The sequence below is a fragment of the Bufo bufo genome, chromosome 4 (assembly GCF_905171765.1).
Source record: "Bufo bufo chromosome 4, aBufBuf1.1, whole genome shotgun sequence".
NCBI lineage: Eukaryota > Metazoa > Chordata > Amphibia > Anura > Bufonidae > Bufo > Bufo bufo.
Window position 1 is genome coordinate 73,871,756 of NC_053392.1, and position 20,635 is coordinate 73,892,390.

Here is a 20,635-nt window from a genome sequence, read left to right on the forward strand (position 1 = left end):
ATCTACAGAAGGGGGCCCCCAAAGTGAAGGAGAGCACACTGGGCATGTGCAACCATCCTCCATTCACTGCTATGGGAGTTCTGAAAACAGCCGAGAGGCCGGGCTCAGCTATTCTCTGAAGTCCCATAGAGTGAATGGAGAGCACACAGTTCATGCACGGCCACCACTATATTCCCCGCTATGGGACTGCCAGAGCTTGGCTATAATTGGCACTCCCATAGCGGTGAATGGAGGGTGGCCGCACATGCATGGCTGATCTCCCTTTACGTCTGAGACCCTTTAATCTGCAAAGCTTCATGCTGAGCCCACAAAAGAAAACCTTGCAGAAACCTGGCAAAGTAAACAGGGTCCCCCCCATTATTGGAGTGTGCTCCTGAGATAAATAAGGGTCTCCTATTTATGAGAGAGCAGAAGGAGAGGCTTCCTGTTATAATCTGTGGATTGCCAGAACATGGATGAGTAGGGCACAAAGATTTTTTTTTTTAATCATCCGCTTGGGTTCAGGACTAAAGCCCCTTTCACACTGGATAGTTTCACGCATTGGACTTGCATTGTGTGTCAGCGAGAGCTCCCGTCCTGACCTCCCTGCACTGACGGGAGGGGGGGGGTTGCATGGCATTATATTGATTTATGATGCTATTTAACCCTTAGAGGTCTGGAATGTATTGTATAACAATGACATAATGCTGTCATTCCAGGTCTGTAAGGGTTACATAGCATCATAAAATCAATATAATGCTATGCGACCCCGGAAGTGCTGGGAGGTCAGGACAGGAGCTCTCCCTGACACACGCTGCAAGTCCAATGTGTGGAACTCGCTTGTGAGAAAAGGGTCCAATAAGATCTAGATGGATGTCCTCGCTGAGCATTTTCTGTATTAAATGTTCACCTTGTTCTGACTTCTAAAAATGACAAAATAAATGAGGAAAAGTCACTAACTTCAAAAAACTTCTGGATAACGTAATTCCCAAAGACATCTGTCATCAGCTGATAGGCGGCTTGCAGGATCTCGCTGAAAACCACTTCGCGCTCGGCTGGAGTGGCTCGCTCTAGCTTCTGCTGGATAAACCTGGATATCAAATAAGGTGACGTTATACTCTCTATATGTTAAAGATTAACATTTAATAAATGTCTTGTAACTGGAAAAGTAGGGGCCCCCCATGACACTCACTGCACTGTTAAATCCTGCCACAAGAGGGGGCAGGCACAAGAAAACACCTGTGCGGCTCTACATTACAGTCTATGGGAGTGGGGCTCCAGTGACAGACCTGGATCCATGCTGGTCTTGGGAGAACTCGACAATGTGACCAATCAGATCCCTGAGCTGCAAGTTTGGAAAGCGGTTGTTGCGGAAGTCTTCCAATAGCCGGCTGCGCCCGGAGGGCATTATGTCAGATCTGTTGTATCGCAGGCGTGAAGGTGGGAAGAGCTGGCTACTGGAGCTGAAGAAACTGGATCCACTGGCAGCGCTGCGATACTTTGCCTCCGCTCCGGGGGCTGCGGAAATATACCGCCCACTGCCGTTTGTCAGCCCACCTATACAACAAAGTATCTCCATTAATATACAGACATGGATTAGTGACGATCAACTGACAGCATGGCCGATCACCATAACACTCTTCTACCTGCTGCCGAGCTCCCCCCAAGGGTTTTAGGACATGATGGCAATGACCTTTATTTTTTTTATTGTTTATTTTTAATTTGGGGAAAGAGGGTGATTAAAATGTTCCTCCAATAGACTCAATGACAGGTGTCAAAAAGTAGGACCTGTTCTATTTTGTCCGTTTACACGGTCAGACATCCCCCCCCCCCCCCCCATACCATTGAAGGGGATCTTTTTTTAATGGCCGTTTTTCAGAAAAGCATCAGTGAAAAAGCGGAAGTTGAAAATGGACCATTTATCTTTTTTTTAACTGACTTTTTACACTGGCGGAGTCACTTGAAGAGAAGGATTTGAGTGTACTTGTAGATCACAGACCAAATAACCGCACAGTGCCAGTCAGCGGCTTCTAAGGCTCGCAGAATACTGTTGTTGTGTATTAAAGAAGTTTTCCTGTCCTCATGTTAGGCTATGAATATCCAACACCCCCGCCGATCAGCTCGGCCCAAGAACTACAGCTACATCCATTGCAGGTAGTGATTGGAGCTGGTCACTCCCTTTAATACTTATGTACTCCTCTTCCCTTTCATTCGCACACCTTCCAATCTCTTGGTTGAGCTTCATGGACTTGCGTCTTTTCTCAATGTACTATAGACTATATGTAGGACAGGCCATCAATATGGTTAGGGATCTGATTTCTGATACCCCCCATCAATCAGCTGCAGCCCCATCCTCTTCATTATTTGCCAGGCACAGTGCCACACTTTTGTAAGTAGCTGTGCTTGGTATTGCAGCCCAGTCCCATTGATTTTGAATGGGATGAAGCTTAAGTGAACTGCAATAATAAGGACAGCCATTACTGTGCAGAGCGGCACCTGTCAAACAATGGAGGAAACACAGTGGTGCAGCTGGATAACCACCTTTAAGGGTAAATGCACACGGTCAGGATTTATGTGCGGACAACCCACACTGAAATCCGCAGGGAAATCCGTACAGTCAATCAGCATCAATTGGTGCGGATTTTCCTCTCCCCATTGAAGTGAATGGAGAAAATCCAGTCAGGAAAAATCAAATTGACATGCTGTGGATTTTAAAATCCGCACCGTAGGTCAAAATCTACGCGGGGGGAAAAAAATAAAATCTGCATAGTGTACATGAGAATTTTGAATTCTCATAGAATTCAATGTACATGACCTACGGTGCGGATTTTCTGCATGCAAATCTGCACTCGATCCAGATCGTGTTTATTTACCCGAAAGGCTATGGACACCTTAAATTTATTTGCATTTTACTTATTTTGGGCTAAAAATTATTTTTGTCAATTAGTCTTTATTAAAAATGTTCAGCCGTTTCTGAGATACAAGGGTTAAAAAAAACAAAAAACTGTCTGTTTGCAAGCTGTCACAGTCTGTGTTTTCTTGGAATAAAGTCTTCTGACGGCTCATGTGAAGCTCTTAACTCTAATCTCCTGACCGCATAAGCTATGATTATAGCTCAATATGGCTTAAAGGGGTTCTGCAGTTTTTAAACCGACATCTGATCGGCGGGGGTCCGACACTCGGGACCCCCGCCGATCAGCTGTTTGAGAAGGCAGCGGCTCTGGCAGTAGTGCCACAGCCTTCTCGCTGTTTACCGCTGGCCCAGTGACGTCACGACTAGTATCACTGGCCTGGGCGGGGCTAAGCTCTGTTCACTTGAATGGAGCTTAGCCGCGCCCACGCTAGTTGATACTAGTCGTGACGTCACTGGGCCTGCGGTAAACAGCGAGTGGGCCGCGGCGCTACTGCCAGAGCCGCTGCCTTCTTAAACAGCTGATCGGCAGGTATCCCGGGTGTCTGACCACGATCTATCCAGATAGATCATCAGTTTAAAAAAACTGCAGAACCCCTTTAAATAAGTGCTTATGAGATCAGGAGTTCAGACTTAAGAGTTACACATGAGCTGTCAGATGACAGGATTCGAAGAAAACAGACTGATAGCTTGCAGACTGATTTTTAACCCTGGTATCTCAGAAACGGCTGAACATTTTTTAATAAAGACTCATTGAAAAAATTATTTTTAGCTCAAAATGAGTAAAAAGGAATCTTAAAAAATGCCTCCGAAGGTGTCCATAGCCTTTAAAAAACGTGGCTAGATCCACATCATATAACTCATGTAAAAGAGACCAGCAAGGGAAAAGGCAAAAACCCCTACATGTTGTGGATTCACAACAAACAGTACAAAGCAAAGCAACGACAGGACATAAAAACACCTCCAAATAACAGATACTAAAACTGGAACACAGACACGTTCACTGCCACAGACGCACATAAAACAGCACAGACCAGGCTTTCTTTACCTAAATGCAAACTGGATGACGATCCATGTGATGGAAGTGACGGCGGCGGGGTTAGTGAATGCCCGGGCGTTTGGCTTGGAAGAGGCATACCTATTGGGCTTGGAGATGAGGAGAATCCCAGGCTATTGTAAAAGGGTTGCCCTATGGGTGCCAGGCTGCTGCCAGACCTTTTGTATAAGTCCGAACTAGCAGACAGAGAATCTCTTCTCGAGCCACTACCACCGGCAGAATTCCCGACTGTGTGGAAAACAGACAGAAATACACAACTGAAAACTAGACAGTGCTCATGAAGGAATATCCCAGACTGCAAGACGATGAACAGAGATGACACTGAAGAAAACTGACACACGCCGAGAGAGAGAAAAAAATCCTGTAATCCGACGTTTCGTAGACCTGATATCAGGCGTCTGAGGACAACACCTCAAGAAATAACTACTTTCTGTAAATCCAGTTCTTAGGGACTTTCAAATACTTCATAAAATGTTGATGTGATTCATAATCCGATCATAGACTTTTTTTGGAGGTGGTATTCACTTTTAAAGGGAATGTAGCACCTATATTTTCACTAATTAAACCACATACTGATATAGATCCTGCAGGATTTCAGGATTTTATATAATATAGATAATGACATGTACAATTTAAAATTAAAACAAAAATATGTTTAACATAAAAGCTAAATAGGTCATTTTTCTGATGACATACCCCCTTTAAATTTCTAACAACGTAAAAGGTCCTAGGCTTAAAATTACAACCTAGAATATCATAAAACTATGAATGCTGCTATATGCCACAGGTTCTCTGCTTAACCCCTTAAGAACCACTATATTTTTTGGCCTTAAACTGGTTGTAACGAGATTAAAACTTATCACCTATCCACAGAATAAGCGATGAGTGTTTGACCAGCGAGTGTCTGTATGACTGACCCAGCGGACACGTCTAACCGTGTCCGACTCTTTTTAAAAGCTATGTGGGAAATTTATTAAGACTGGCATTTCTTACTCTAGTGTGTGTGTGTATATATATATATATATATTACATACTAGCGTAAGATGTGCCAAAAGTATTGAGAGGCGCATGACCCTTCGGCCTCTTGAACACTTTTTTTTCTTCCGTATACAGCACCATTCATTTCAATGGGTCCGGAAAAAAAAATGGAATGTACACCGTATGCATTCCATTTCCGTTCAAAGATAGAACATGTCCTATAAGGGTCCATTTACACGTCCGTATGGGTTTTGCGGATCTGCAAATTGCGAATCCGCAAAACACGGACACCGGCAATGTGCGTTCCGCATTGCGGACAAGAATAGGACATGTCTGCGGACAGCACATTCCGGCCCTATTAAAATGAATGGGTCCGCACCTGTTCCGCAAAATTGCGGAACGGATGCGGACCCATTTTGCAGACGTGTGACTGGACCCTTATTGTCCACATAACGGATAGTACTGTTCTATTAAGGGCCAGATGTTCCGTAAAAAACTGAATGCACACGGATGTCATCCGTATTTTTTGCAGACCGCAAAACACTGAAAAATCCATACGGTCGTGTGCAATAGGCCTTAGAGGGAATCTGTCTCCCCAATTTTGGAGCATTATCTACAGTAATACATGAGTAGTACTGCTGATATGGAGTGCAGGTCACTTTCTTTTCACTTCCCCTCGTTCCCCATGCTGTCAGCGGTCATAGCCGCTTTGAAATACATTGTCAGGACTGCTGTGCGCGCTCACATGAGTCCTCTCCATTATGTTACAACAGCTCAGCAGTCCTGTGCATTTCCGTGCAGCTCACAGCGCTGACAGCAGGGAATGGAGTGCAGTAGAAAAATAAAAATTTGTGATCTGCTATCTTTTAAATATTTCCATATCTAAAGGAGGTCTGTGCACCAGAAAATGAAATCTATGCCAGCCAGGAGCTAGCTTAAAATTTCCACTGTAATGTATGGCACAGGTTTTGGTCAATTTGTTGGTCTGCTCCGTACCTAATAGCGGCGACTGACGTAAAAGGCAGTTTTCTGTAAAAATGCCAGTGCGTTCCGCACTAAAACATAGATCTCTGTCATCTGAAAGTCTGCCAGTATTTCATGCCGCTTGAGGTTAGGGCATCATTAATCTATTTAAATGTTTTCTGTAAAATTAAACATGGAACACAATCTCCATTTACAATATCCTTTCTCCTAAAAGCACTGACTGTCAGCTTTTCCATATCTCCAGGATCACCAACGTACCTGATGATCCAAAGCCGCCAAAGGCCGAGCCAATAGCTGCACCCAGAGAGGTGCTGCTTCCAAATCCCAGAGATGTGTTTCCAGGTTGCCCGGGTCCATGAGAAAACAGAGAACTGCTCTGGGAGCTGTTGGTCAGGGAGTTATTTCCATAGAATGAGCTGGAATGGAGGTTGGCATTAGGCTGGGACTGCTGCTGCTGAGGGGCCAATTGGCGGAAGATGCCATTCGTGGCTGCTGTGAGGTTGTTTGCCCCACTGGCAGATACTGCAGCTGCTGTCAGGAAAGAATGAAAGGGGGTGAATTTAGAAATCAGTTCAAAAAAATACCAGCAGCTTGTAAATTATACTGGAGGGCAGCGTTTTTTTTTGTTTTTTGCACGGATATAGTTACAATAATTGTGTGTAGTATTTCATTTTTTTGTGGGATAACCTATTAACATACTACAACCAGTATACAAGCATGAACCCTTGTAATACTGCTAAACAATCTACCACATACACATACCTGCTTGTGCAGCTGCAGGGCTGATGAGGACTGGCGTGGATGCCACTAGCCGCACTTGGGCAGCAAGCCCTGCTCTTGCTCCAGGACCGACCACCAAGGCACCATTCTGATCGTAATAGGCAGTGGGAGCAAGAACTTGGTAGCCTGCAACGGGAAAAATAAAAGGAGTTCCACCACTGTTCTGTACCAACCATCGGTCAAGATGTATATTACCTCATCACACCTGACATGCTAGTAGCCAGACTTTGTCCAAATGCAAGGGCAGAATTTGCCGCTGCGAGCGAGTCAGTCTGTTGTCCCTGCTGTCCTTGGCTGGGAGTGAGTGGACGCTGGTTGGCTGCAGCCCTCATTACCTAAAACATATCCGTTATTGTGAGCTAAATAGCAGCGCTGGTCAGAAAATATACAAATATAATATAGATTGATATTTGGCAGTTAAGTCAAATTTAAAGGGCATCTGTCAGCAGATTTGTACCTATGACACTGGCTGACCTGTTACATGTGCACTTGGCAGCTGAAGGCATCTATGTTGGTCACATGGTCATATGTGTCCACATTGCTGAGAAAAATGATGTTTTAATATATGCAAATGAGCCTCTAGGAGCAACGGGGGCGTTGCCATTACACCTAGAGGCTCTGCTCTCTCTTTAACTGCCGCGTCCTCAACACTGTCAGGACCAGGCAGTAGAAATATCATTATGACTGGCCCTGTCAAAGTGGAGAGGGCGTGGCAAGTGCAGAAAGAGAAGAGACTTTAGGTGCAATGGCAACGCCCCAGTTGCTCCTACAAGATCATTTGCATATATATTCAAACTTCATTTTTCTCAGCAATGTGGGCACATATAAACATGGGACCAACACAGATGAATATGCGCTTGGTAGCTGAAGGAAACAGGTCAGATAGTTTAAAATGTACAAATCTGTCAACAGATGCGCTTTAAGATCTACAGCAATTGGTTTAATTTATAATTTGACCACAGTCATGCCTCATTCACACGTCAGTGATTTTGAGGCAAAACCAGGTGCGGCTCTAAACACAGACCAGGAGCAGATCTTTCCATTACACCCCATGTCTGAGGAGGCTCTGCACCTGGTTTTGGCTCACAGTCACTGACGTGTGAATGAGGCTTTCTTGTCCTCTGCGGCTAAACGGTAGGCTGGCACTGACTGAGAATGGCTATAGCCTGACGCATGCATGATGGAAATGTTGTGCTTACAATTTTATATGCAATCCAATTAATTTAGATGAACCTGCGTTGGATCAGTACCTGCTGCTGACCCTGGTTTGCTTGTGTTGCCGCCTGTTGGTTGTTGCTGTTAGCGGCAGAGGCCGCAGCGGCGGCGGCAGCCTGCTGTTGAAACAATCCAGCTGGATATACTCCCCAGGGTACGCCATAATATTGTGGAGGTACGACCGCAGGTCCTGTGAGGAAACACCAATAAAAGCCTCATCAGTAATTCACTACTCTATTAACTTACCAAACAAAAAGGAGATTTTTGTATAACTTCCCAGTAAAATCTCTTTCTCGCTCTTCATTGGGGGACACAGAGACCGTGGGTATAGCTATGTCCTCTAGGAGGCGTTGACACTAGATAAAGCTGTCAGCTCCTCCCCTGGCAGCTATACCCCCTCCAGCCTGGAGAGAGAGCTTCAGTTTGTGTACAAGCAGCAGGAGAAGCAAGCCAACCAAAGAGAAAAACACGGAACACCAACCATGCCAAAAGACCCAACGGGGTTCAAACCAGCAATTGCGCAGGTGGAGAATTATCAACCAACGACCCAGGAGAGTGGATTGGGAAGGACAGAGATCCTCCTTGATTGCGCGGGTGGAGGATTGTCAGCCAACAGCCCCGGAGGGCGTATTGGGAATTCTGCAGGGGTCCCTGTATTGCGAAGGTGCATGCAGAATTATCAACCAAGCGGTCGTGTAGGGCGGATTGGGACTATGAGAGAGGTCCTCCTGTGACCGGGACAGGGCACGGGCCCAGTCTGGTACCGCACGGTTATGATGTGCGCTGAGGGGGGCAGGGGCCCGTATTAAATGTTCTATTATAAAATATATATAATTTATATTTCTTTTTTTTTAACATGACTGGATTAAGTGGAGGAAGGGTTAAACCTTGAATATTAAGAACTGCACTGTTTATTTAACCCCTTGATGACCCTGTGCCGGCCTAATAAGAAATGGCTGGCCAGGAAGGGTTAAACGTGCCTGAGACCGGGGCGGTACTCAGCTGGCTTCTGGGGGAGGGGACAGCTAGGCGGGAAGAATTCACGCCAGCCCGCATTAACCCTTTCGGAGCGGAGTGCTTGGCGCCCGCTTCCTAAAGGGGTGGAATATGGTGCTGGGTAGCGGGGAGTAGGAGCCACTACGCTCCTCTCTCTCCCACCGAGTGAGCAGTCCTGAGGAGGAAAATTTTCCCCAGAGGCCAAACTATTAACCCCCTATGAGCCGGACCTATGGAGGGGGATGAGGGGGACTGCCTTAGGGGTCTTGTGCATACCGCACACCAATAAATAAACGCCCCAGGCAGCCTTGTGTGTCCCCTGTAAGACATAAGTTGTGGCCTTGTTACTGCCCGCACTAGTTAACCCTTGAAACTATGCCAAGGGGGAGGGATGGGGTTACCTAGTCCCGTGTACTCACCTCATCTTCTGTCTTGCCGCCATCTTCACCCTTCCTCTGGTCCAGCAGGGTCACCCCTTCAGCTACTGGCACCGTAGTGGCAGGACGCTGGAAAAGGGGGGCTTTGATGTGTGACCCCTTGGCTGGCGGGATGCAGGGGAGCGAGGCTGCCCTGGCCCTCCTTGTCTTCTGTAGTGTCAACGCCTCCTAGAGGACATAGCTATACCCACGGTTCCTGTGTCCCCCAATGAATATGGGCGAGAAAGGCGGATTAACATTAAAAAGAGCTAACTAAACTTTTATACAAGTTAATTTTAAACTCTTCTAAATAGCCCCAAAATAATTTTGTTAATAAACTTTATTAATAAATTAAGTTGTTTTGTAACTTAAAAAGTTATCCAAAATTCTTGACAGTACATCATTCCCGTACAGTGCTGGCTTGTCAGCGCTGTACGGATTTCTGCTGATGTACAGAACTCTGCAGCGGAGGGAGCACAGATCGCTGTCCTGCCTGTGGTCCCCCAAAGCTAATTCTGGCACAGCACATTGGTACCCTGTATTGATGTGCTCTGCCAGGTTTTAGCTGATTGGTGCAGGCTCCTGCCTGTGCACGCGCTCCTCTCAGTTCCAAGGCTCTCGTACCGATGTGGTATAGAGAGCTTTGAGCTGAGAGGAGCGCGTGCACAGGCAGGAGCCTGCTCCAATCAGCTAAAACCTGGCAGAGCGCATCAGGGCTCGCATTGGTGCCTAGCAGTGCTGGGGTCCTGGGTTAGAATCTGACCAAGGACAACACCTGCATGGAGTTTGTATGTTCTCCCCGTGTTTGCGGGGGTTTCCTCCCACACTTCAAAGACATGCTGATAGGCCTGATGCTAACGTCTGTAAAGTGCTGTGGAATATAGCAGCGCTATATAAGTGCATAAAATAAATAATAAAGTTTAGTTATTCTTTTTGTCTTACAAGTTTCACTTCTGTGACAGGTAGAAGCAATGTAAGGCTTACATAATTCATGATATAGGTGTCCCATTGATTAAGCAAGCTCTGAGTGCATGAATAACTAGCTGCACAGTGACTGTACATATATACGGGTAACTAATGCAACACCTAACATGCATACACATACCTAAAGTTGCGGCAAGACCAGCAGCGGTGTATGGATCTGTGCCAGGGTGAGCGGTGCTAATGATGTAAGGGTTTGGCATGAAGGCAGCTGGTGCCAGGCCTGCAGAGAACATGCCTGCTGGAGGACAAAGAAACCTTTATTAAAATCATGAAGCACGAGCAAGTGAAGGTCAGCAGCGCGTCAGAGAAAATAAAGAGGAGCTTAATCACCCAGATACATTCATGCACGTAGATGACAAATATTCAGAGCCACCTATATATTATGCATAAAAGCGTAGGTTAGATTGGGAGAGGTCCGGCTGCAGGTGCCCGATGCCTCATCTAAACACCTCCTAACTGTAGTCCTGTTGGAGAACATCTTGGAGTTTGATAAGGGTCCCAACAGTTGGACCTGCAGCAGCCTAACACTTATCACCCATGGGGTGGTTAATATACATCCAATGCTCCTGCAGGCCGTACTTCCTCCTTCCTCCATACACTGGCCTAGATACATATTAGGCTAATGTTATGTATATGAATACAAAAGGCTAATGGAACCCAGTAGTTATATAAAAGGAAATTTTCACATACCGATGTGTTGCTGCTGTGCTGCCGCCAGTGCATACTGTTGTTGCTGCTGTTGCTGGGCTGCATTTAATTGCTGCACCGTTAATGCATTAGGCCTCTGGAAGAGCTAGGGGGAATGAAAGCATTTTACAGATTACTCATGAAAACACATTATGCTGAATTACAGGGGTTGTCCCAAGATTGAAACTTAGCTTCTATCCATAGAATAGATGATAAGTGTGATTGGTGGGGGCACAACTGCTGGGACCCCACCAATCATAACAGCTGGAGAGCCGCAGGTTGGCCATCCCTGGGCTAGATGTATGAAGACATACTGGAAGTTCTCCATGGTATGGAGACTTGTTCGCAATGCTCTATGGGAAAAGAATACAAAAGGCGGTATCTCCCAAGGAAAGAGACCCGTGTCACTGTCGTCACCTTGACTCGTAGGGAGCCAGTTCCAAAAGGTGGTGCCAACGAGCTGATTCTCTTTCCCTGGGAGATACCTCTTTGCATATTCTTTTCCCATGGAACATTGCCAACAAGTCTCCATACACAGCTGGTCTCTTTAAGACCTGTATCCAAGGCATCACCCTTGGCCTGTAACTTTGTGATTTATTTACTCTTACAAAATGTGGTCATGGCAGGAGTGGTAGTACTGCAGAGCACTTCAAACTTTGATAAGCCCAATCAAAAAAAGAAAATGTTCCTTTTTTAGGAAACTAACAGTAATACCACTGAAGAACCAACCTGCTGCTGGGTGTTGTAGTCAAACAGCCCTACACCCCCTCCTGCTGAGTCCATTGGTAGTGGGTTCCCGGGGTAGTCAAACTGCAGTGAATCCAGGCCAACTTGTTCTATGCCATCCAGGTTCTGTCCTTCAGGGCTGACAAACTCATCTGTGAGGGGCTTGTTGACCATAGGATTTGAAAGCTGCCCTAACCCTTCAGTCATATTTTGGTTCTGGCCAATTCTATCCGCTATTTCTGTTGGAGAAGCTTGGCGGCTTCCTGGAGTGCGACTGTCAAAAAAAGCACAAATGAGTGATACAATAGAGAAATAATAATAGTAATTACCAGAAGAGAAATAATATCAGATTGAGAGGGTTCTTTAAAGGGGTTGCTCACTAATTTTCTGACCTTTTAGACTGGCGGGAGCCACGCTGGTGATTATACTTACCTGATCCCCAGTTCATTCGCTCCCCGGCCTCCTCTTGTCTTGGGTCCCTCTATGTAAACTACCTGTTTGATGCCGCTGCTCCCCTTACGTCATGTCAAATGCTCAAGGGGTGCAGACCATTGTTGTGGACAGTGATTGACTGGAGCGGCGTCAAACCATAAGTTTAGATGGAGAGACTGGAGACAAGCAGCGGAGACTAGGGAGCGAATGAGCCGGGACCCAGGTAAGTAAGACCAATAACGAGGGTCCCGCCAGTCTGAGAGGTCTGGAAATTAGTGCACAGCCCCTTTAAGACTCCAGCGATTATAGACAGAAATTCTCAAAAATGAAAAGGGAAAAAATTCTTCATTCTTACTTAAATTCTTTGCAGTCGGCATCAATCCCGTTAGGAAGCCCTCGGCCATTTAATTTGGATACTTCGTCACCGTCAACAGACATCAGGTCACGTTTCTTTTCTTCTTCGAATGCTGAAGCTTTGCTTTTCTGCTCTGCCTTCTCTGGTCCATCTAAATCACAGTCTCTAACACCCTGCAGATAAGAGGAGTGATTAAATCTTCCCATGTCATAGACATCTTAATACTGTGGCAGTAATGATCCCTGATGGAAACCCCATCCATCATTTGGTCCCATTTAGGCTCATTCACAGTGGGGTCATGAGGAAGAATACAATGGGTCCGTCAGATGTATTTATTTTTCTGGAGAGAATATCACAGCAGGCGACACTATACTGGCCGTCAAAGAGCAACTAATGAAAAAGAGAAATGTAAGTGTAAACTGAGCCTTAAAGGGGTACCCCAGTTACTGCAAGTTATCCAAGGGGGCAGCACTCCAGCTGTTAAACTACAATTCCCAGCATGCTCCATTTATTGCTATGAGTTCTGAAGACCAGACCTGCTCAGCAGGGAACCTGCAATATCTACAGTGGTGCTTGAAAGTTTGTGAACCCTTGCGCATTTTCTAAATTTCTGCATAAATTTGACCTAAAATTACATATAAACCAAATCAAATAAGTCAAACATATTAGACTTGGTCATTTATTTATTAGGGAAATTGATCCAATATCAAATGGCAAAAGTATGCAAACCTTTTGGATTAGAAGATAATTTGAAGGTGAAATTAGGGTGTTTTCAATCAATGGGGTGACAACCAGGTGTGAGTGAGTAAAGAACAGAGATCTATCAAAGTCTGATATTCACAGCACGTTTGTGGAAGTGTATCATGGCAAGAACTAAGGAGACTTCTGAGGACCTCAGTAGAACAGCTGTTGATGCTCATCAGGTTGGAAAAGGTTAAAAAATAGTCTAAAGTTTGGACTCCACCAATCGTCAGACAGATTGTGTACAAAAAGAGGAAATTCAAGGCCATTACTATCCTCTCCAGGAGGGGTCAACCAACAAAAGATCACGCCAACAGCAAGGCATGTAACAGTTCACCAGGTCACAAAGGAACCCAAGCTAACCTCTAATCAACTAATGGCCTTTCTCCCATTAACCAATGTTCATGAGTCCATCATCAGGAGAACACATGGAACAACAATGGTGTGCATGGCAAGATTGCAAGTACCAATATGCTGCTCTCCAAAAATAACATTGCTGCCCATCTGCAGTTTGCTAAAGACCAAAGCCAGAAGGCTACTAGAACAATGTTTTATGGACGGATGAGTCCAATACAAGAACTTTTTGGTTTAAATGAGAAGCATTAATTTTAGAGAGAAAAAAAAAGAAAAAAAAACACTGCATTCCAGAAGAGCTTATCCCATCTGTGAAACATGGTGGTTGTGGTAGTATCCTGGTATGGGCCTGTTTGATACACCTGGGCCAGGACAGCTTACCATCATTGATGGAACTATGAATTCTGAATTATACCAGCAAATTCTAAAGGAAAATGTCAGGACATCTGTCTGTGAGCCAAATCTCAAGTGAACATGGGTCATGCAGCAAGACACTGACCCTAAGCACACAAGTTGTTCTACCAAAGAATGGTTAAAGAAGAATACAATTAAAGTTTGGGAATGGTCAGGTCCAAGTCCTGACCTTAATCCAATGGAAGTGTTGTGGAAGAACCTGAGAAGTGAGCAGTTCATGGAGGAAACCCATCAACATAGAGTTGAAACTGTTTGTAAGGAGGGATGGGCTAAAATTCCTCCAAGCCGATGTGCAGGACTAATCAGCGATTACCGGAAATGTTAAGTTGAAGTTATTGCTGCACAAGGAGGTCACACCAGATACTGAAAGCAAAGGCTCACATCCTCTTTCCACTCACGTACATGTGATATTGGATCATTTTTCTTACTAATATTTTTGACTCTTGATTTGGTCATCTTACTTTTAGGACTTGTGTGAAAACCTGATGTAGTTGTAAGACCCCTGTATTCCTCATGTACACGACCGTATGCCCTCCGAGACATGCGGTCCGTGAGCTGGCCATATGTCCCGGAGCGGCATACATCGTGCGCATGGGAGCGCACAGCATCATAGGTTACTATGATACTGTGTGCATTGGGCCGCCCGCGGGACTATTGTCCTGTATTCATATGAGTGCAGGACAGTAGTCCCACAGGTGGCCCGATGCGCACAGTATCATAGTAACCTATGATGCTGTGCGCTCCAGTGCGCGCAATGTATGCCGCTCCGGGACATATGGCCCGCTCACTGTCTCGGAGGGCATACGGTCATGTGCATGAGCCCTAAGTCTCCACACGACAGGACTGCACGGCATGGCACAACAGAAGTGACCCGTTGCATCCTCGGCAGCAGAAACATCTCACAGTCAACACTGCACGTAGACATCTAGGTGTACGTCCATGTGCTGAATGACGCAGGATTCTATACCGCACACTCACGTAGGCTCCTTTCCTGAATCTTGGGTCGAGTTTATCGGCTGGTGAGGAGCTCAAGACATATTCCACCATGCTGACTCCCAGACCTCCGCTTTCTGAGCGTGGCGACAGCACAGAGTTGACGTCATGATTTCCCTGAAAGCCTTGCCCGGGTCTCCTCTGTACCATGATCGGCTGTGACATGGAATGGTCTACAAGAGAAGAAATGGTAAAACCATTAAACCCAGCTCCTGCCCTCCACATCTCAGGTCTTACATGTACAGATGTATTTGGCAAGCATGTTGCACGCAAGCAACAAATTGGAGAAAAATCACTTACTGTGGGACACATTTTCATTCTTACTTTTTCAGGCGTCCAGTCCTAGTTTTTGACTAAACACAATTATGGGATCCACACGCAAAACAAAAGCTCTGAACATCCCCTGAACTCGTACAAAAATTCAGAGATCCTCAATTATTAAGAATCATGTGGCAGATACCAGGGTCCTTTTCTTACTAGTGGTTCCTGTTCATTCTGACTAGGCTGTAATGTACTAACTGGCTAGTAAGTAAATCTGCAGTATTAAGTATGGGAAGGGACGAAGCCCCAGATGTCATAGGAAAGAGGACCTGGAGACTACCTGAAACTCCTAGTAGAAAAGAAAAACAAGGGAAACACTTTTCAATTTTATCCAAGTCATGCCCCTCGTTGGACTAGGCACAGATAATTATGCCTTAGGGTAAATGCACATTATCAGGATTGCGTGAAGATTTTCCGTGCGGATTTGAGTGCAGAAAATCCGCAGCGTAGGTCATGTAAACTGTATTCTATGAGAATTTGAAATTTTCCTGCACACAGGGCAAATTTTTTCAGTGCGGATTTTAAAATCCGCAGCATGTCGTCAATTTAATTTTATTTTTCCTGACTGGATTTTCACTTCAATGGGGAGAGTAAAATGCGCACCATTTGATGCAGATTGACCGCACAGATTTCCCTACGAACACTTGTGGATTTTAGTGCAGACTGCAGATTGTCTGCACATAAATCCTGAACATGTGCATTTACCCTTATTCACATGGTCAGTTAGGGCTGCAACGATTACTCTATGCAATCGACAGAAAAAAATCCTCACAGTTTTCCTGCATCGAGGATTCGTTCTGATCATGTGACAGGTCTCCCGTCGGCACCACGCTACACTGTACTAGGCCTGGCGTGCACACATCGTCAGCGTGCGCTGCCTGACGTTGTGGTCCTTCTCCTGCGGACTCTATATCGGCCAGCCGCGCACCCTGCCAGGAAAGGTAAGTATTACAGGGGGGAGTTTTTTCTTATTAGAGTACTCAATAAATCGTTGTATTAATCGATAGAATACTTGATTACTAAAATAATCGATGGCTGCAGCCCTACGGTCAGTGTTTGGTCAGCGATCTGCACAAGGCCTCCTGCACACGAACTTGTGCGCCCCTTGGCCGTGTTGCAAGGAACTGAGCCCTTAGCTAGAACAAAGAGATGCTCTACAAAATCCTCACATGCCAAGGCCTCTGCCCCGCTATCTATTATATGATCAGCTATTCATTTTTCCTATAGACAAAACAGGCCTCATCAAGTGTTCAATGTCCTGCAGCGGAATCCAAGAATAGCACAATTTCCTTTGAAATTTATGTGTTGCTGGTGTGATGTACTGAAGCGCTGGGACATCCAGAACCAGAGGCGGTCGTATCGATTCTGGTCAACCGAGGAGGGTCCCGAAATCCCCTCACAATTTGAAAACGAGGCTATTTACACAAGCCCACCACTGTAAGATCACATATAATTATGCATAGAGGCACCCTGGCTGGAGATCAGCCCCATAAGGCTACCCGACACGTTGCAGATTACACATGGAAAAAGCGCAGCGTAATACAGTAGCAGCAAAGTGTGTGAGATTAGACAAATCTCAGGTGCACTCTGCTTTTTTGTTTAGTGTGTAAGACCTGTGGAAAATATGCATCAATTCCGCAACAAAAAAACGCAAGGAACAAGTGCAGTTTTTGGGGCGGATTTGGTGAGGAAACACACAGAAATCCACACAAAAAAATAAAACATGGATTTTGTTTTGAAACCCACAACCGTGCGCACAGGTAGCATTAGGGTTCCCTCACACACAGTTATACCTCAGGCATTTTTTTTGTGAGGGGGGGGGTCCATCAAAATGGACCTGACTTGATCAGTTTTTTTGAGGCGTTCTTAGGCCTCTTTCACACTTGCATTGTTGGGATCCGGCGTGCACTTCCGTTGCCGGAGGTGCCCGCCGGATCCGGAAAAACGCAAGTGTACTGAAAGCATTTGAAGACGGAACCGTCTTCCAAATGCTTTCAGTGTTACTATGGCACCCAGGACGCTATTAAAGTCCTGGTTGCCATAGTAGGAGCGGGGAGCGGGGGAGCAGTATACTTACAGTCCGTGCGGCTCCCGGGGCGCTCCAGAATGACGTCTGAGCGCCCCATGCGCATGGATGACGTGATCCATGCGATCACATGATCCATGCGCTTGGGGCGCCCTGACGTCACTCTGGAGCGCCCGGGGAGCCGCACGGACGGTAAGTATGCTGCTCCCCGCTACACTTTACCATGGCTGTCAGGACTTTAGCGTCCCGGCAGCCATGGTAACCACTCTGAAAAAGCTAAATGTCGGGTCCGGCAATGCGCCGAAACGACGTTTAGCTTAAGGCCGGATCCGGATCAATGCCTTTCAATGGGCATTAATTCCGGATCCGGCCTTGCGGCAAGTGTTCCGGATTTTTGGCTGGAGCAAAAAGCGCAGCATGCTGCGGTATTTTCTCCGGCCAACAAACGTTCCGTTCCGGAACTGAAGACATCCTGATGCATCCTGAACGGATTTCACTCCATTCAGGATGCATTAGGATAATCCTGATCAGGATTCTTCCGGCATAGAGCCCCGACGACGGAACTCTATGCCGGAAGACAATAACGCAAGTGTGAAAGAGCCCTTAGTATGTATTAGCACCTGATTTGTATTATTTATTTATTTTTTAGGGGAAAGTATGTGCCCTTCTGTAATGTCACATAAGCATTGGTAATAAAAAATCCTGCAAAAACAAAATTTAAGAGGACCTTTCATGGGTCCAGACATTATAAATGATCAGGATACGTAGGGCATAGTGCAGGGATCTAACTGCACTTACTATTTTTTTTCTGGGCGCCGCTCCGTTTGCCCGCTGTGGCCCCCGTTGTATTCTCCCACCTGGTATGCTAATTTTAGCATCAGAGCAATGAGGAGGAGACAGAGTCTTTCTCAGTGGGCGTCTCCTTCTCCCTGTCTGTAGCGCTGTCCAATCACAGAGGAGAGCATCACAGCCAGGGAGAAAAAAAAAATAACTCACCTTCTCCCTGATGCTCTACTCTGTGATTGGACAGCGCTACAGCCAGGGAGAAGGAGACGCCCACGGAGAAAGACTCCGTCTCCTCCTCATTGCTCCGATGCAAAAATTTGCATACCAGGTGGGAGAATACAACGGGGGCCACAGCGGGCGAACGGAGCGGCGCCTAGAAAAAAATAGTAAGTGCAGTTAGATCCCTGCACTATGCCCTACGTATCCTGATACTTAATTTATCATGGAAATAAAGCGATGGATCCAGCATCGAAGTTAGAAAATTTTGTGGGTTCCTTTAATCAGTATAGTACAGATCCATACAGTGACAGCATCACCTCAGTGTTTCAAATGAACGTCTACGCGTTTCGAACAAACATGTTCTTAGTCGTGACCTAAACTTAATTTATAATGTCTGGAGTCTCTGGACCCATGAAAGGTCCTCTTCAAGGCCTAGTTCACACTTCAGTAATATCCATCAGTTAGGCCTCTTTCACACAAGCGAGTTTTCCATCAGGGTGCGAAGTGTGATGCAAACGCATAGCATCTGGACTGAAGCCCGACCCATTCATGTCAATGGGTCTGTGCACCTGAGCATCGTTTTTCACGCATCAAAAATTCTGATTTATTCAGATCTTTCCATTATACTGTATCTCTGAGTAGGGTCCACTACTGGTTTTGGCTCACAATAAGGACTCATGCACACGAACGTGTGCCGGCCGGGTCAGCCATATGCATGGGCACCGACAGTGTGCCCTCCGTCTGCGGACCCATTCACTTGAATGGGGTCCAAGATCCGCATCTAACGGTCCATACTGCATGTACTACTATTTTGCGGTGCGGAGGCACGGAGAGAAAACCCACGGAAGCACTATTCCCTGCCTCTGTTCCAGATTGTAGACCTATTAAAGTGAATGGGTCCACATCCGTGATGCGGGGTGCATAAACGGCTGGTGCACGTATATTGCGGATGCGCTGCTTCCGGGCCGCAATATGGGCACAACCAGGCAATGGCCAGGAGCATGAGCCCTAACTGATGGAAATAACTGCCCAAATAACTGAAGTGTGAACTCAGCCTTAAAAAAAAACATCACATAACTGCACAAACTTTTTTTTTTAACCATCAAGAAAAGAAAAAAAAAGGTCCATGGAAGAAAACACCAGGCAATAAGAAAAAGCAAAAAGCAAACCCAGAGGATATTGCAATTTGAAAAAAACAACACTGATAAAAAAAATAAAAAAATAAAAACACAAGGGTGATAACACCCCAAAATAAAACTGCTTGTTCTTCCTGTGTAATACTTGCATGTAACATCTAGGCTGCGGCACAAAACCCCAGCAAAAAGAGAAAACACCAAAAACTGCAAAACAAAAAATGCACAAAAAAAAAAAAAAAAACATGTCTGACATACAGAAAACTTCTCTGCACTAATGTTTCAGAAATAAAAGCACGTGGAATTGTGACTGAGAATTGAGAGAAAAAATAAAACCCCAGATTGAAGAAAACTGGAAACTCATTGCAAAAAATAAAGTCCACATTCACCGGTGACTCAAACCCCATGAGAATGAGGGACTTATTGTAACCGAGATGACGAAGCAGTTTCCTTGTTATTCCTAAATAAACGTACTCAAGGGAAACTGGCGCCAGAGCAAATCCATTCAGATTAGGACATTCATAGGATACCCAATCACGGCTTAAGAGTCTGTCCAGGATTAGAAAAACATGGCTGTTTTCCTGGTGTGGTATTCTAGCGCCACCTCATTCACTTCAATGGAGCGGAGCTGCAATACCGCACACAACCTGATGACAGGGGTGGCGCTGTTTTCAGAAGAAAGCTGAAATGTTTTTCTAATTCTGTATAACCCCTTTAAAAGGTAATCTGCAACCACGATTTGGGTTATTATCTACAGTAAGGGCTCATTTAGACGGCCGTATGTGTTTTGCAGTCCGCAAAATACGGATACCGGCCGTGTGTGTCCCACATTCTGCCAGCCCTACGATAGAACATGTCCTATTCTTGTCCGCAAACAAAAATAGGCATTTTTTTATCATCTTTGTGGGGCCAGAGAAGGGAAGTACAGATGCAGACATCACACGGTGTGCTGTCCGCATCTTTTGCTGCCCCATTGAAATAAATGGGTCCACATCTGTTCTGCCGAACGGACGCGGAGACATAAATACGGTCGCGTGGATGAGCCCTAATACATTAGTACTGCAGATATGGAGTCCAGATCACAATTTTATTTTTTTCCTACCGCCCCCCCATTCTCTCTCACAATAGTACTGAAATACAGAGTCAGG

The 20,635-nt window shown here is 45.6% G+C and overlaps 1 protein-coding gene across 5 annotated transcripts in view; it reads right to left on the minus strand.

Annotated features, from left to right (window-relative positions):
- The window catches only part of PUM2 (pumilio RNA binding family member 2), a 59,503-nt gene that overhangs the window by 20,145 nt on the left and 18,723 nt on the right, over window positions 1–20,635 (minus strand). The window contains exons 5-16 of one of the 5 annotated variants that reach the window (XM_040427378.1): window positions 14,988–15,175; window positions 12,501–12,673; window positions 11,717–11,987; window positions 10,991–11,093; window positions 10,422–10,538; window positions 7,940–8,094; window positions 6,895–7,024; window positions 6,672–6,815; window positions 6,168–6,440; window positions 4,029–4,175; window positions 1,269–1,536; window positions 940–1,069 (exon numbers count right to left, since the gene is read on the minus strand). In XM_040427378.1, the coding sequence (XP_040283312.1) occupies window positions 940–1,069; window positions 1,269–1,536; window positions 4,029–4,175; window positions 6,168–6,440; window positions 6,672–6,815; window positions 6,895–7,024; window positions 7,940–8,094; window positions 10,422–10,538; window positions 10,991–11,093; window positions 11,717–11,987; window positions 12,501–12,673; window positions 14,988–15,175 (2,099 nt within the window). Of the gene's footprint in view, window positions 1–939; window positions 1,070–1,268; window positions 1,537–3,938; window positions 4,178–6,167; window positions 6,441–6,671; window positions 6,816–6,894; window positions 7,025–7,939; window positions 8,095–10,421; window positions 10,539–10,990; window positions 11,094–11,716; window positions 11,988–12,500; window positions 12,674–14,987; window positions 15,176–20,635 lie in introns of all 5 variants that reach the window. The other 4 variants (XM_040427377.1, XM_040427375.1, XM_040427373.1 and 1 more) reach the window with 4 other exon arrangements.